We start from the raw sequence: 17,539 nt of genomic DNA, 5'->3' as shown, positions 1-17,539 counted from the left end.
GATAAGAATATTCATGTAGATAGGAGTTTCAAAACTGACTTATATTAGTTCAATAGATAAATGTAGAATGATTTTCAATTAATTTAATCATTATGTTATAAATATTTAGTTTCTTTAAATAATTGCAATTTGGAAATAACTATACATACATATATATATATGTGTGTATGTATGTGTGTATTTATATGATTTCTTATAAATCGAGGTTATGTAAAATTGTACTATTTATTTTTTCGAGCGACAGGATTCATAATGTAACTTTTATCCCTTTTTTTTTTTATCAAAAAAACAATTGTCATATATACGAATGTTATAAATTATAAACAATACTAATAATAATATATTTTGATCATTTTAATAATATGATATATTATATTTGAGTATTTAATTATTAATGTTTTATTATTATTTTTCAAAGTATATCACTATTTATTTTTAAATATACTTTTTGAAAAAATATAAAATAAAAAATAATGTTTTAATAATAATTTATGAAAAAAAAAAAAGAATTAGAAAATTCAAATAAAAAGTATCAGCAATAAATCAACATAATATTGATATAATTCATATTAAAAATTAAATTATTTACAAATAATTAGTAATCTGAATAAAATATAAATTAAATTTTAATATTAAAAGTTAATTTAATTATTACAAAATTTATTTTATTAATTTCTTATTTGCGTAATTATATAAATAAATAAATAATTCAAATAATTTATTGTAAAATTAATTTAATAATTGTATATATTTATATAAATTATATTTATAGATTATTCATATAAGTTTTTAAAAATATTTACACAAGTCATTTGAAACAATTTAGATGATCTTTTAAAATACATGATTTTAATGCCTCATACTGCATACATTTTTGCGAATTAAGTAGTAAATATATTAAATAAGGTAAGTGTTAAACTGAAATTAAAATTTTTTATATTGCATATACAATTGTCAAAAGTACAAATTATGTGATATATATATATAAATATAAAATAGCATATTTTTTTAGAATGAAAAAAATTTTTTTTAAATATAACAATAATAATAAAAAATAATTAGCTTAAATTATTTTGTTATAATTTATTTTAATAATTTCAAATATTTTATTTATTATATAAGTTTTTGTTTACTATATTTTCAATATTATTTTTTTTGTATTCTTCTTTTATACAAAAATTAATTTGTAATTTTTATTTTTTAAATATACAAACAAAATGTATTTGACAGAATTTTTTCAACAATTCAAATTAAATTATATTATAATTCAATTTTATTGTTAATGATATTTATCTGTGATTAACAATTTATATTTCGAATAAATTTATATGTTTATATGTTTATATAAATATGCATAAACAAATTTTTTAATGACTAGATATATTTTATTTTGAAGACTATTCTATATGAGCTAAACTTACTATTTTTAATAAGATTTATCTATGTTTTTTATGCATATATAATTAAGAATGAAGATTACAAGCGGTAAGTTTTTTTTCTATCATACAATTTACATGATAAGCGTGGCCGCAATCAAAAATTGCAATTCCATTATTACCTAATAAAACTGGTGTTTGAAGAGATAATGTGCAGCAAGAACATGTAGATAATTTATTCTGATAATACATTCCCCAATGATGAGCTCCATTTTCAAAAATATTTCTATTAATTGATTTATTTAAATCTTTTTGAAGAACTTCTACTAGCTGATCTCGAATCTGTAAGAGTATAAAAACATAAAAATATATTCCTAAATTAAGCCAAATTTTTAAACTAGAATATTAAAATTTTATATATTTAATTAAATATAATGGATATACAAAATTATTTTTATGATAACTAAAATCTTTTTTATGTACTAAAAATTAATTTGAACATCTAAAACATGCTTTTTAAAAATGTTTTTTGTTTATTTAAATACAAAAAAGAGTTATTACCTTTGTGGAACATATTGTATTATATTTAGATGATTCCAGATTATGTTTATCAAAATTAATAGTATACTTCATTCCATGTTGATATAAAAGTTTTGTAAATATTAATGATTGAAATATACTGTAACAGATTAAAATTAATATAAAAATTATATATACTTATATATACTTATTTATTTTTACCTAATTTTAAATATTTAAATATTTATAAAGATAAAATTCACCTTCTATCTATAGGAATATTTGGAATAGCTTTTTCTAATTTCATTAGTAATGTCATGGCAATATCAGGTCCCTGTTTTTTCATGATTTCATATATCACAGCAGTCCAATTTATCAATTCTTCATGATTTTCTTTTTTTATAGACTTTCCACAGAATAGGCACTGTCCTTGCTGAATTTCTTTTGCATATGTTGCTATAAGACTCCAATGTTTTCCATCTAATAAAGGTAAAAGAATGGAAAATAAAATATTATCTCTAGCTTGAAGACATTGATGCACTAAATCATTTGTTAATATATTATGTTGTTCTACATATAATGGCAAGTATTCTCGCCACATGTAAGGTACTTTATTACATAATATTATACATTGTTCTTCATATTCATCTAACATTTTTTTAAGAAGAGATCTACCAATGTCTAGGAACTTTGGTTCTATGAGTTCATTTATTGGATATGGACTACCACAGGTACACCTTTTGCTTTGTATATTCACATTTACAAAAGCTTTTATTATTTGTTTTATAATATTTTCATTATCTACAGTTTGTATTAATTGTATTGAAATATTTTCTAACAGAACATTAAAATAATGTAGTTCTACGCTTCTTAATACTTCATACATAAAGTTCTTTAAATCAGTCAAGTTTTGATATGAATCTTTGATAACATTCATATTCCAATCTATATCCAGAATTATTTTTTCTAATTCTTCTTCTTCTATTGAAGATTTAATATTATCAACTAAAGCATATATAATTTGCAAATCTTCTTGTATTTTTTGTGTTACACTTTTATTGGTATTCAATTCTCCAGTTTCATTTTGACTTTCTTCTACTTCTTTTGATGTATAATTTGCATCTTCATCTTTTTTTACTTTTTTATCAGAATCATTTAATAAATTGATCGATGTTTCCATCTCTATTTTGAAAAGATCTTCATTATCTTGTAAAGAACAATGAGATACAGGATGAAGCATAAAAGTTTCTTCATCTTTAAAATTTGAATTTCCACAATTAACAACTACAATACCTGAATCTAATTTTTTTGGAATCATTTTTAAATTAGATTCTAATAAAAATATTAAAGGATGTAATAATGTAAACAATTCATCATCTTTAAATATTTGTAACTTAGTCTCTATATCACAAATATCGTTAATTTCAGTGTTATCGATTAATTTTTTTAATTGTAGTTTATATATGAGGCATATTTCTAAACATTCGTAATATTTCTTTTTATTATATAATCGCAATATTAGAGAATCTAAAGAAGATAAAATTAAACAATGGAATTCACCATTAGAAGTCATCAAATATATATTGTTGTCTATAGTTTCTGCAAAGTTTATATTTGAAAATTCATTATTCCATAGAATTACAGTTGCAGTCATAGGATCAATAATATATAGGCCAGTAGAAGTATATGAAAATAAGTACTTTTCTGCAATAATAAATAGATGGGAAAAATTTATAGATTGTGGTAACCAGGTATGTTCAACTTGTTTCTGATAATTAGATTTTCTAATGTTTGATTTACATATCAATGTTGGTGAAATAGCAAATGCTTCTTTAAATTGATGGGTTTTCATAACTATTCCATTTGCAGATACTTCCCAAAGTCTAGATCCTGGTCGAGCACAAAAAATTTGAATAAAGTTTTCTTCTTCTTGTATTTTACTGTTACTTTCTACAATAAAGTTAAAGGAACCTTTTTTATTGATTACTTTTTCTTCTTTCTGGTTAATCAAAGTATTTTTATTTTTTGTAACATATGTTTTATAGAAACAGGCACCAAATTCTCCATTTCGTGCTTTATTTCCTATTTGTTTATATTGTTCTTGTACTGTATCACATATATAACAACGAGTCAGCGTTGATACTAACAATAAAGGTGATGAGAAATTAAGTTGCACAATAGCTGAATCTAAATTCATTAATGTACAGGCTGGTGCTTGAAATATACCATTCACCTAAAAAATGATTATATTACTGTATTTATATTTAAAATTTTATTTGATATATTATATAATGTTTTATAATAATATTTATTATCAATAATTAATTTATACTTTATAAATAATCAAATCATATTGATGAATTTTATAAATAGAAGAAAAAAATTTAATTATTACATTACAATAAAAAGAAATATATTTATTAAATATATTTCTATTATTCTATTTTTCTTTTATTCTTATTCTATTTTTCTTTTATTATTTTAAATATCTTTGATTTTTTTTTTATATAGAAATTTTATCTTATAGAAATGATTTATAAAATATTATATGATTTATAAAAAAATATAAAAAAATATAATATCAAACATATTAAAATAAAGACTTACTGTAAATATAGATAGCACCAAAACAGAAATTTTTCCATTTTCATCACCAATATATACTTCAGAGCTATTATCATTCCAACAAAGGCAGTTAATTTGTTTATGAATATGCTCAGTTGATATGGCTATCAATTTCGGTGTTGGTTTTAATACTACTAGACAAACTATACCACGAGCTGTTGTCAAAGCAATTGTTTTCTCATCAGGTGATATGAGAATACGAGAAACTATTCCTTCCTATTATTATTATAGAAACAATAATTCAAAATTATTTTTTTTAATATTTTTACATTAAATAGTCCTAATTTATTATATTTTTATTATAATTAAATAAAATTTATATACCGATAAAGGTATTAATTGTATAAAGGAACATGGTTTTCTTGAAAATAGATAAATACTGCCACTGGTTGAACCCAATAAAATATAATTAGAGGATACATTAAAACATGTATACTGTAAAATAATAATAAATTAATATTAGTATAATAATATTGATTTTGACATTTAATAAAAAAAATTATTATTATAATAAAAATTTGTTTAATTTTATTAGAAATACTTTTATTTTATTTATTTAATTTATTTAAAATAAGACTTATGTTTTTTTAAGTAAATATTTTATAAAATTAAAAAATTATTACGTTTACAATATTTATATAATTTAAAATTTTAATTTAATACATAGGAATTTTATTTAATAAATTAATATATATATATATAAAGAAAATAAGACATCGTAAATATAATCAATAATGTATAAATTATCGTAATGACAAATAAATTAATATATAATATGATAATGTTGCATAAAAATTATTTTTCAATTTTAAAGAAATACCTTAATTCGTTGAGTTGAATTGATAGGTTTATAAAGAAGAGGATTTATTTCCTCATATTCTGATAACACGTAAGGATATTCCTGCATAGTCCCTAAAAATAGTACTAAAAACCACAATTCTTACACACGATAGTAAACAATGAATAAACTACCATAAATTTTGACATGTATACACAGTTTACTATACATTACGCAAAATGTATATATTTATATCTGTTCAAGCATTGAATAGATATACATAGAGAGCATATTCTTATTATTATTATTTCTATTACTTCTATTAGTTTTTTTGAAGATGAAATTGAAATTGAAGATGAAAAAAATATATATTAGAAATCCTAGCTTATATATTAAAATATACATATGTATATGCAACATGCATAATATATATATTAAGAATTTAAAAATTCATGTTCTTAATACATATATATATAATAAATATAAGCTCCTAAAAAATTTATATTTTTTTTAAAAATAAAAAAATTTTTATCCAAATTTATAATTTTATGAAAAAAAAAATATAATCTGAGAGAAAGTGATGCATAAAAATTTTTTAAAATTTCATGTATTTATTTATTTTATATCAATTTTTATATAATAATATTTATATAAAATATTTTTTGCCATAGGAATTAAATTTATTTAATCATCTTTTTAAATATAGCTACGAAATTCGATATAATATCTCTTAAGCTATATAAAAAATATAACATATATATATATATATATATATATATATTATACACATACAAAATTTACATATATACATTTATATATAAATTCAAAAATATATAAAGAATTTAATATATTAAAATAAATTAAATATATTTTGTTTGTATATCAGAAAATTGAATATTGAATAAGAAAATTGAATAAAAAAATTTATGAATTCGTAACACCATCTCGTGGATAGATACTAGAAGCTCTGATTTATTAATAGTAATAAAAAATCAAAAAAGAAAAGAATTCGTGATATTATAAAAAAAAAAGCAATATTATGTGAAAGAAACTATACTATTTTGATACAGTTGCTAATATTTCCTATTAAATTAGAAAGTTATAAAAATTATAAAATCAATTAATTAATTTAATAGAAAATTAATTTATTATTAAAAAATTTTATATATTTGCAATTAACTTTAAATTTTCTTTTTCAAATTTTAATATGAATTAATTAATTAATAATTAATAATTATTATAAAATTTATTTCTGAATATACATCTCAAATATTTTTTTTGTTTCTCTTTATTCATTATTTCATACTTATTTTAAATTTACTATAATTTTTATTCATTTATTATAATTTTTACTACTGTTTTAACGAATAAATTGATCATTTATTATTTGATTAAAGATCGAAAATTTGCAACTAAAATATTCTTTATGATAATCATTAATAAATAATTAATTGGAAAAAAATTTCCACTCAAATTTATATAATTGTTTAAGATTCTAATTTTGAAATGGGAACTTAAAAAATAAATTTTTAATGAAAAATAAATAATTAATCAAAATTTTCTATATTTTTGACATGAAAGTGTCAAAAACTAAAAGAAATATATTTATAATTAACTAAAATTAATGTCTTTTTTGTTTTTCTCGCGCAATATTGTTGTTCTTGTTAATGATATGAATACCTTCTTGCATGTTCTGTTTTCTTATTGATAACTTGGAAAGTTCAAAAGTTTATTCACGAGATGGCATCACTAATATTGAACATTTATTTCTATTTATCTAATTTATAGACAAAATACATATATCTATCAATAGTTAATAAAAAGAACAAATGTAATAATAATTTTATGTTTAGAAATATTTGATTGAAAAGTATTGCAAACAAACGTTTCGTAAAAAAGTTCAGAAAGATAGAAATAAGGAATTTTTTAAAATAGAAAATAAAAAATATAAAAATATACAAGATATATATATAATAAAAATACAAAATATGTATATTTATATAAAATATATCAAGATATATAAAAATAGTATGTATATATATATATAGTTTTTAATACACAAATACTCATATATTTCTATTAAAAGAATTATTACATATATATATTTTACATATATTATATGGTTGAAATTCATTTATTATAATGTATATTTGAATATATTTAAATAATTAAAATAATTAATTTAAATAATTAATCAATTCGATAAATTAATTATAATAAAATAAATTTTTTATTTTTTACTTCTATTTCTTATTATTCAAACAAAGTCAACATCGAATTTGATATCTATCTTTATCTATTCTGTTCTTAAATAATAAATACAATAAAGGTCATGAATAACTTAAATGTATACTTATAAATATGCACGCACACATATATACGCGCGCGCGCACATACACACACACACATAAGTATTTCATTTAATTAATCTTTTCAAGCTTTTTTTATATTAACCTTATAATCAGTTATCTGTCAATTATAATTTTAAGTTTTAAATAATTATTCATATTACGACTTTCTATCGTATATTTTGTATTATTATATAAAAAATTCTTACAAAAACTTTTTAAAGAATATTAATATATATAATTGTTAAATTAAACAATTAATTGTTAAATTAAATGACTTATTAATTCTAATTAGGTATTAAATTATTTATTAAAATAACATACTTTATAATTATTTAAATCTTTACAAAAAGAAAAAAATAATTTAAATTATAATTTCTTAAATTTTATATATATGTGTGTATGTATATATGTATAAGATTCTAGAGAAATTAAAATAAAAATTTTAATATAATTTAAATTATTATAACTTATAACAGAAAAAAAATTACATTTTAAAATAAATTTGTTTTTATTTTATTTTTTATTTCTCTTTTTTTCCAAAAGTTATATCATTATTACAATGTTATTTTATATTTTCTTTAAGAATTATAAGAATAATAGTATTACAAATTTTATTCAAAAAATATTAATTTATTATTGTATTATTACTGTAAGAAATATTTTATAAAATTTTAAAGTGTTAATCAAAACTTTTTTTTATTTTATATCACTTTATCTACTGAAAGGCACATAAGTAATATTAAAATTTAATAATTAAACATTTTCAATTTTAATTCCTATGTTAATTTTTATTTAAATTTAAAAATTTTATAATTTAGTAAATATCAAAATATATTATTACATGATTATAATTTTAGAAGAAGAAAACTGTTGAATTTTAAAATAATAGTAGTAAAGTAAATGCGAAAGTCACAAAAATATTTATAGAAAAAAATGAAGAACGATCTATAAATTAGACCATATTCGAAGTAAAAAATTAGACCAACTATTCGAAGTAACTAATAATTCACTATAATTTTCATTAGTCTCTACTTATAACTATTTATCTCTAAATAGCAATCAGAAACTATTACTGGATATTTAAATATTTGTTCGAATTGCCGAAGAAAAAAATTTGCATGCATAGAATGTAAATTATATATCTAGTGAACAATACCATGTTTTATGAAACATATATTTGAACACTATTACATTTATTTCCTCATAGATTTTTCATTCAAATCATTTATACTATTCATCATTTCTTAATCGGGTAAAAAATTATGTATATATACATATATTCTCTGCAATGTTCTTAAATTATTGCTTTGCGCTTTTCTTGAATATATAATAAAACTAGTTTACAATAATATCAAAGAATTTTTACAATATGATTTTGTTAATATCCATATAATTCTCCTACAAGAAAAATTAATATAATGGGAGGAATGAAAGTATTATTCAGTAATGCAATTTCATATTTAGATTTTCAATTAAAAAAATTTTTGTTAAATGATGCATTCATTTAACATTCAATGTATTTATTCACCATAAAAAAACAAATTAAATTCGAATAAAAACAAATATGAAAATTATTTATCGCAGATTTAATGATGAGATGTTGAAGTAAAATATAGAATAGTATTTTACATTTTGCTTCAATCATTCATTTCAAGAATTATATTTATAGAATTACGCTTAGCAGGTATCAAATATTCAAATAAATCAGATTACTTTTCATGATATCAGATTATATCACGGTATAATTCACAAATCTATCGCTTTTACTAATTATCAAAATCCTATATTTTTTGAAGATAATTTGGAGATAAAAATTTATATCAAGATAAAAACTAATCAACGATTGACTTCCGCCTAGAAGATTTTCTTAAACTAACCTAACCTGTTTTTCGATCTAGAATCATTTTAAACATCACTAATAATAACTATCCGTTATCGATGATTCAGAATTATTCATAATCGCTTCAGACTTATCAGAATATCCTGAATCTATCACTATTGTTTCATCAATTCTATAAAAAGGGTTGACTTTTCTGGTAGTGTTTCTCCAATGTTTTTGCACAACATCCACTTCCTCTTCCATTCTGATTGGACTAATACATGGAGACGGGGTATCAATAGAAATTTGACTAGAGATTGTCAATAAGGAACTAGTTCTTGGAAATTTATATGGATTAGATACAGGTATCCAATAAACATCATCATCATTATCATTTTCATCTTGAAAAACTTTTTCTTCGGTTTCCAATGTTTTTTCCGTTGTTGAATTTTCATTATCGAATGAATCTTGCTCATAATTTACATAAAGTGATTTTTGATCAGTATCACTGCTGCTATCCGTGTCCTTAGGGGAGGTTGATGTAACAACAGATTTTGCTTCAGACTCGCTGAAACTGTCTTCTTCACATACAAAATTTCTTTTTAACGATTGATGATAAGTTTTAACCTTAGGCACAATCTCTTTTTCTATGACATTCACCAGTTGTTTCACGACATTCTGATTGACTCTAGTATTGTAATTCTGACGTGATAACGAAGATTTATTTTCTTTCTCTGTTAAATTTCCCATTTCTTTAATAGTATTTTTCTTTTCGTGTTCATATTTATTTCTTAAAAAATGAATAATCGAGTTTGGTCGATTCCATTTTTTTCTTTGGAAAATAGAATTCATTTTGGTTCTTAGTGACTCATTCGTTGAAGGAGATATACTTGCGATTTCCAACTTCTTCGCAATGTCACGAACCATGGATGAAGATTTTGGCATAGTCAAATCATAATCGTCTTTCGATAAAATTGAATCAATCGATCGAATATTTCTCTGTAATAGCGAATTCTCTTTTGGTGTCTTTATTGGTGTTTCTTTATAAGATCTTATATCTTCTTTGTAATCTTGATCAAAGTTTTCTATCCTTAAACTGCTGTCGAAAATAGATGCTTTTTCTAGCATATTCTTAGACAACTTTCTACATTTAAAAGTATTATCAAGCTTGTAATCATCCGATTCGTTCATAGATTTATTTTCGAAGATGTAAGATTTCTCCAAGATGTTTTGGGAACATATCTTTTTCGTTTTTGGATTATCTTCACCGATATTCGAAAACAAGTAAGCTCGAGAGAATTTTGGAGTAGAAGTGGCGGGAATTTTGAAACTTGATTTCACGTCTGGCGTTCTTATAGGGGTTGTCACCATGTCGGAAATTTGAATGGCGTCGTTCTTCCTTTGCCTACTTTCTCGAGGAGTTCCGCTATTATTAGAATAGTCATTTTTTTTGTTAACATTAATTTGATTTGTTAATGGCTCAACTTTTGGTCTAACTGGTAAAACAATATTTATATTTTGAACTTTTCTAGAAGGGGATGTTTTGGGATAGGTTCCGTAAATGTTTTTGGAAAGTTTTACTTTTGGAATGTTTGTATCGAACATTTTATCCTTTGATGAACAATTTGAACATTCTTTATATTTTGTTGCTGATAATCTTTTCGGGTAATAATTTTCATTACTGATTGTTGTTCTAGATGGGACCTTGGCCTTGATTTCTTCATTTAGCTTTTTGTCATCTAATAAATAAATTAAAAATTGTATTGAATTGTTTAAACATTTAATATTTTTATAAATATAATGAATACGTTTTATTATAAATTTAAAAATTGAAAAATATAAAAATATAACAAGATATTTTATATAATTAATATAATTAAATATAATATTTCATTTCTAAATTTATAAATGATAAATATTAATAAATACCTAATAAATTCATCGAATACAGTGTAGATTTTTCTTTAAAATTTTTCCAGGATGGTGGACGAGATTCAATCGGCGTAACTTTTACTAAGTTTGATGGATTAGAACATTTGTGCGACTGCCAGTCTGAAATGGATAACTTTTGAAAAGATCGTTGAACTTTCAATCTTGCTTCCATCAATTGCTCGTCCTGGTCAACAAAAATAATAACAAAAGTCATACTTTTAATATTACATTAATAAAAATTAAGATTAAATAAAACTATGTTACAAAAAATTTATCGATATTAAAACTACCATTGATAATCAAATAAATACTTTTAAAGCTCGTTTTTTGTTCTTATTTATAATTAAAATGTTAAGTTAAGAAAAATTTTAAGAAAAAATATAATTAAATGTTAAGTAAAATGAATTAGATTATTATTCAAAATTATGCATAAATAAAATTTAATTTTTTAATAAAAATAATCTTGCATATAAAATTATTTAAAGAATAATTATATATAATTAAAAACGCATAAAATTTATTCCTTTGAGTTTCTTTCAAATTCTTCTTATGCTATTGTGCTACTTTATGTGTCGTTGATTAAGAGATAGTAATTGATAATGCAAATTAATATTTTGTGACACGACGATAATTAATTATACGAATGCATAAAAAGATATTATATTGAAGATGCAAAGAAGAAAAATAAATTTTTACAATACTTATACAATAAATATCTAACATTATTGTATAAGTATTTTTATAATAATTATTAAATTTTAACAACATTTTAATAGCTTAGAAATAAATTAAAAATATTCTATTATATTTGTTTAATTATATATAAAATTAACTGACAATTAAAAATTCTTAAATTGGAGTAGTATCTAACAAGATTCTTCAGAAAAAAAAATAACAATTTTTTTTAAATATAATTCTATTATTGTAATACTCAATTTTTTTTATAAAAATAATTTCACATATATGATTATTTAAATATAATTATACAAAATAAGAAATAACTACATACATTATAATATTTATTCCTTCGAATTTTTTTCAAATTATTTCTTATACTATTGCTTTATGTCATTGATAAAGTAATTGATAATATTATTAATATTTTGTGACAATATTAACCATAATTTGTATAAAAATATATCATATTTTTATACAAGATATAGAGAAGAAAAATAATAATAATTTTTTACAAATATATCTAACATAATTATAAAAATATTTTTCTAATAATTAAATTATTTGTTTTATTTGTTAATTTTGTTAATAACACTTTATAATTAATAATATAATATAATATAATATAAATATAATTTTTAATTTATATGTTTTTAAAATATTAAGGTGTTATTATAATAAAATTAAAAATTGAAAAAAATTCCTAAATAGTAAATCTAAGATTTTTTGAAGAAAAAAATAGTATAATTTTTTTAAACATAATTATAATACTCAATTTATATTTTTTATAATTTTCTATTTTATTGTTTATTATATATTTTTCATAATTTTCTATAATTTTAATTATTTTCCGTACCAATATTCAATCCAGAATAACACTTAATTTTCAGTTAATTTTCACTTAATATTTATAATCATTTAAATTAAAATGAAAAATTTTCCAAACAAATAATAACAAATAAAATAATTAAAAACAACTTACGTATTCGTCTTCGGAGTACAACATGTTGTTCCTGATCCACGCTGTCGACCTTGCCATTTTCAACACTTAACTAACAATTTTAAAGTAACGTGACACGAAACACAAACTCTCATGAGCAAATGATCTACCAACCCTCGTAAATCTATTTATATATTCGCTAGGTACCTGTACCCCTACCTCCGTGAAAAAAGGAGCAGATGAGGATATTCCTACTTTATTATGTACAGTAATATTTGCTTAAATTCCCTATTGTATCTCCTAAATTAAACGACTCAACCCCACCATTTCCCTACCACTCAAAAACACGAGCTCACCGTAACCCAAACATATTGATGAAGATCGTGAACAGATATAATCAGAGTAGAGCAGAGATGTGTACGTTAAAATGAAATATCCAATTGCAAAGCTCGAATGATAATAAATTGATGGATCTTAAAAATTAAATTTAAATGCGATATAAATCATTGCTCTAATTAATAATATCGAAATTTACCGTTTCAGTATTTATCTAAAAAAATTACATAGTTATTTATTAAATCGTGGAAATCAATGTTTTGAACAACTGTATCCGCTTTTGAGGTGTGTATTCGCAAAAAAAGTTGCAAGTATTGCACTTCAAACACTTCATCTACTCGTATGCATTCATTACAATCATGCTGTTTATCAAACTGCCTATTTATACAGATACACCCTATCGGCAGGTGTCCAAAATATGTACAAAATATATACGAGTGAACTATGATCGAATGACCTATTTTCTCGTTGATTTTGACAAGCTAGAAAGCTATCTTAATAACGGATTTACAATCACTTGAATTGCCACGATATCATACTTGTAGTATCTATCATTGTAATTTTGTTTGTCCAAAAATAATTGTTTTATTTTCGCAATTCCATTATGGATAGATACTAAGCGTGGTGACGTTAGATCATCCGTTATACGTTTATTTGGATGCCAATTATTGTGATGTGTTTACGTAGAAACAGTTTGATTAATGACAGTCGCATGTCGATACGTCACGTTGCATACATACGGATTAAATTCTATAATCTATCATATAAATAAATTTCCAATGATCGTATCCATCATTTCGAAACTCCACGAGAGAAATTATGATCTGTCTTGATCCTCTTCATCTTTCATCAATTGTCCTTTTATGTATTCGGCAAAATAAAAAAAAAGGATAATCAAATATCCGATTAAAACGTATTCAATGATTGTTACACGTGTTATACTTTTGTTCGATTGACATATCATTCGATTTATGCCCGGATCATTTTCACATCAGAAGAGGAACATCACATCGATCTCTATTGATACCGTTTCTAGGAAAATAAAATGAAAACGGTAAATATATAAATAAATATATAAATTTTTACAATTATCTCGTGGTATTTTATCAAAGTAGTTGTGCTGTCACCTTGCCATGCTTTTCTCCTTTACATCTATTAAGAATCTCGAGCCTCGAGGATCCTTGTTAAACATCTTGAGCCTCGAGTACACGTTCTTTAAATAACATCGCTACCTGCTTCGCGTTAATTACAATATTTACAACGTGACCTGCACCCGAAATTTAAAATTCGGAATTATATACAATATAAGGATTTTAAAGACCTTATACCTGTAAACGATGGTTTATTGGTTGTTGGTTGACAAAGGTTTTATTACTTGAAGAAAAGAAAAGTGAATTATTCTTTGAAGTGAATTACTGGTAAATTTTAAATATCAAATGGAAAAATATACGGATAAATTTAAATTCTCCAAATTTCAATCTTCAAACGATGCATCAACAACTAATACGATTTAATAATAAGTATGCAAAATATGTTAAGGTTTAATAAAAAAAAAAAGAAAGAAAAATGAATCTTTATATTTTATATTTTTATATTTATAACGAAAATATATTTGTGTTTATAAATGTGAAAATTTAACTTATTCCAGAAGGGAAAAAGTATTGTAATGGAGAAAAGCTTTTGGTTAATCCTAAATAACGGTATTGGTCCCTTGTCTGCGTTGAAATGGTCAAGGATACAAAATGCAATAAATTTTTAGAAATTTAAGTATCCTTGCAATTTCGACGTAAATTTATTATTCCCTTGTATGTAAATATTTTCCAGTTACCATATAACATAAATAAATTTTTAAAATTTATATGCAACGACAAGAAGAGTTAACAGTTATTCTAACATTTCAATCAGATTGTTATATTTGTTATATTTGTTAAAACAAAAATTTGTATTATACTATGTACATTTGTGTACACATTCATGCATCAAGCGGTAAACTCGGGTCACTACAAAAAGTGATAATGAGTGAAACTGTTTGAAAATCTCATAATACTTAGAGGAGAATTGATAATTACGTAAAGCGTGTAAAGAGTCGTAAGAATTACAAACCTATGTAATTCCTATGTTTCCTAATTCAAATCCTAAACAGATTAAAATTTAAGTATATAATTCTGTCCAAATTTCGATATGGACAGACTTGCATTGGGAAATTAAACAACGAATATAAACAATAATAAACAGAGATTAATTTCAATTCTAATATTTTCCTGATTTCCTGAGAAAATTACTTCTAAATTCGTCGTTTTATTAACTTTTTTCGTATCGCCTATATATATATATATTTTTATTTATTTATAATAAATCGTATCCCTGTTAAACAATACGGTTTAAACATTTTTACATTTTTAAATGTATTTTTTTTTTAATAAAATCAAATTCATATATTACGGATTATTTATTATTTTTCTTGATTTTAACCACGAAAGTGACAACATTAGGACAGTCTCTCTTTGTATGTCATAATGGTGTCTCTACGAGAGCAGAGAATTCGTAACCGTTAACCAGTGGAGGGAGATTTCAAAGTGGGGATTCCAGTTTGGTTAGATAGTGTAGTCTCATTTTACGTGGAGTATTCTTCATAGTGTATCGGTGTACTTATGATCTCCCACCAATCATAAAAAAAAAAGCTTTTAGTTAGAGGAAATCATTTCTCCTTTAAGTGATTTAACGTGTTCAACCGGTTTATAATAAATAATTTAATTCGCTGAAAAATATTCTGATGTGATTTACGAGAACCACTTGATGACGAGCAGACTAGCTTTCACACGATAACGGGAAAATCGAGACACAAGAGGACAAGAGGATTACAATGAATTTCAGGTAGAATTGCAAGCATCAATGGAAAGTCTCTTCTACACCTGTGCATCGAGTTTAAGTTTGTGTTTACATACATCAAGTTGTAAGATTTGGACAATTTCTTGTAAAAAAAATTGTACGTTTTTAGTTAAAAAAAAAAAAAAAATAATAGAAATCTTTTTAATTCTTCTTAATGATAACTCAGAATTCGAAGTAATAACTTCGGATAAAAGTATAAATTTTAGATTCTTTTAAACTGTAAAACTTTGTATTTTTTTAAAATTAAATTAATGAAATAATTTTGAATCGAGTATTTTCATTTTTAATAATTTTATTGTCAAAGATATATTATTTTTATGATTTATAATTAATATCAATATTTTTGTAATTAATAATTATTAATTTGGATATTTAAAAATGGTATTGAATCTTGATAATCTTGCGATAATTGTATAGAATTATTAAACGCTCGTCACGTTACAATTATAAAAGGGTAAATTGAAGTCGCGAAACACGAGAGTGAAACTAGATTTTCTCTTTAATACATATACGATGACAGGTAAGGCAAGATATTTATTTTTCAAAATTCATTTTCTGTTATTATACAATGTATTAATGTATTAATTATTTACATTAAATTATTAATTATATTTTTATCTCTACCACTAGAACCAGTTGTCAATTACTATCGATACGTCGATTGTCGCGAACGCAAAATGATCTTCGAAGAATATTATGTTCAGGTATAAAATAAACGATGTTTTCATGCGAATGTCATTATCACATTTATATCGTATAACGCTCATGCTATATTAAAAAATGCAATATATATATATATATATATATATATATATATTTTGATAAATCACAATTTTAAATCACAACGTTTGCAATGATATTTTTTTTTAACATTCTTTCTTATACACTTATTCAGAAAAATAAATAAATTTCGAACGCTATTGTTATATCTACACGTCTTCATTTCGAATTCAACTCGCGCTCATTTTCCCTTATACTGTCGTGTTCGTACAGGTGCAATAACCTCGACGAAGAGTTGCATGGTCGATCACGATACAACGATTCAAGGGAAACCGTACAAGGACATACCAGGGCCGAGACCGATTCCAATTTTAGGGAATACGTGGCGTCTGTTTCCGCTGATTGGCCAGTACGAGATATCGGACGTTGCCAAATTGTCACAAATATTCTACGACGAGTATGGGAAGATCGTTCGTTTGGCAGGTTTAATAGGTCGGCCGGATTTGTTGTTCGTTTACGATGCGGACGAGATCGAGAAAATTTATAGACAGGAAGGACCGACACCGTTTAGGCCATCTA

General features: G+C 22.6%; 4 protein-coding genes across 12 annotated transcripts in view; 2 read left to right on the top strand and 2 right to left on the bottom strand.

Moving 5' to 3' along the window:
- The window catches only part of LOC107994079 (cleavage and polyadenylation specificity factor subunit 6), a 34,093-nt gene extending 22,371 nt beyond the window's left edge, over window positions 1–11,722 (top strand). For all 7 annotated transcript variants that reach the window (XM_062076478.1, XM_062076469.1, XM_062076473.1 and 4 more), the window contains one exon: window positions 11,448–11,722. In XM_062076478.1, the coding sequence (XP_061932462.1) occupies window positions 11,448–11,475 (28 nt within the window). In that variant the 3' untranslated portion in view covers window positions 11,476–11,722. The remainder of the gene's footprint in view (window positions 1–11,447) is intronic.
- On the bottom strand, window positions 718–5,675 carry LOC107994160 (BLOC-2 complex member HPS5 homolog). 2 transcript variants are annotated; one of them, XM_062076445.1, is made up of 7 exons: window positions 5,341–5,545; window positions 4,845–4,955; window positions 4,503–4,736; window positions 3,867–4,128; window positions 2,159–3,785; window positions 1,938–2,055; window positions 718–1,718 (listed from the first exon to the last, which is right to left on the bottom strand). In XM_062076445.1, exons 1-7 carry the CDS (start codon window positions 5,425–5,427, stop codon window positions 1,464–1,466), a joined length of 2,694 nt encoding a protein of 897 aa, XP_061932429.1. In that variant the 5' UTR covers window positions 5,428–5,545; the 3' UTR covers window positions 718–1,463. The 2 variants fall into 2 exon arrangements, with proteins under 2 accessions (XP_061932429.1, XP_061932428.1); XM_062076444.1 differs by having other exon boundaries at window positions 2,159–4,128; window positions 5,341–5,675.
- LOC107994161 (uncharacterized) lies at window positions 9,149–14,755 on the bottom strand. The gene is made up of 3 exons (XM_017050934.3): window positions 13,058–14,755; window positions 11,398–11,584; window positions 9,149–11,207 (listed from the first exon to the last, which is right to left on the bottom strand). The coding sequence occupies exons 1-3, from the start codon at window positions 13,112–13,114 to the stop codon at window positions 9,565–9,567; spliced, it is 1,887 nt and encodes a 628-aa protein (XP_016906423.1). The 5' UTR covers window positions 13,115–14,755; the 3' UTR covers window positions 9,149–9,564.
- Window positions 14,756–15,902: 1,147 nt separating this feature from the next.
- LOC107994078 (probable cytochrome P450 301a1, mitochondrial) overlaps window positions 15,903–17,539 on the top strand; it is a 4,544-nt gene continuing 2,907 nt past the window's right edge. The window contains exons 1-3 of one of the 2 annotated variants that reach the window (XM_062076487.1): window positions 15,903–16,225; window positions 16,871–16,944; window positions 17,234–17,539. The exon at window positions 17,234–17,539 is cut by the window's right edge and continues 73 nt beyond it. In XM_062076487.1, coding sequence (XP_061932471.1) covers window positions 16,215–16,225; window positions 16,871–16,944; window positions 17,234–17,539 — 391 coding nt within the window. In that variant the 5' untranslated portion in view covers window positions 15,903–16,214. The remainder of the gene's footprint in view (window positions 16,226–16,870; window positions 16,945–17,233) is intronic. The other variant, XM_062076488.1, reaches the window with a different exon arrangement.

This window comes from Apis cerana, linkage group LG6 (assembly GCF_029169275.1).
Source record: "Apis cerana isolate GH-2021 linkage group LG6, AcerK_1.0, whole genome shotgun sequence".
NCBI lineage: Eukaryota > Metazoa > Arthropoda > Insecta > Hymenoptera > Apidae > Apis > Apis cerana.
Note: the sequence above shows the minus strand (reverse complement) of the source record. Positions and strands in the feature narration are given on the sequence as shown.

Excerpts from the sequence above, each read along its gene's own strand:
- LOC107994160 (XM_062076444.1), bottom strand. The coding sequence starts at position 5,427 with ATGCAGGAATATCCTTACGTGTTATCAGAATATGAGGAAATAAATCCT. Across the intron at positions 4,129-4,502 it reads TGGTGCTATCTATATTTACA|GTGAATGGTATATTTCAAGC; the intron begins GTAAGTCTTTAT and ends ATCATTTTTTAG. Across the intron at positions 2,056-2,158 it reads AATATTCCTATAGATAGAAG|TATATTTCAATCATTAATAT; the intron begins GTGAATTTTATC and ends AATCTGTTACAG.
- LOC107994161 (XM_017050934.3), bottom strand. The coding sequence starts at position 13,114 with ATGGCAAGGTCGACAGCGTGGATCAGGAACAACATGTTGTACTCCGAA. Across the intron at positions 11,585-13,057 it reads TGTACTCCGAAGACGAATAC|GACGAGCAATTGATGGAAGC; the intron begins GTAAGTTGTTTT and ends TTTGTTGACCAG. Across the intron at positions 11,208-11,397 it reads GTATTCGATGAATTTATTAG|ATGACAAAAAGCTAAATGAA; the intron begins GTATTTATTAAT and ends TTTATTTATTAG.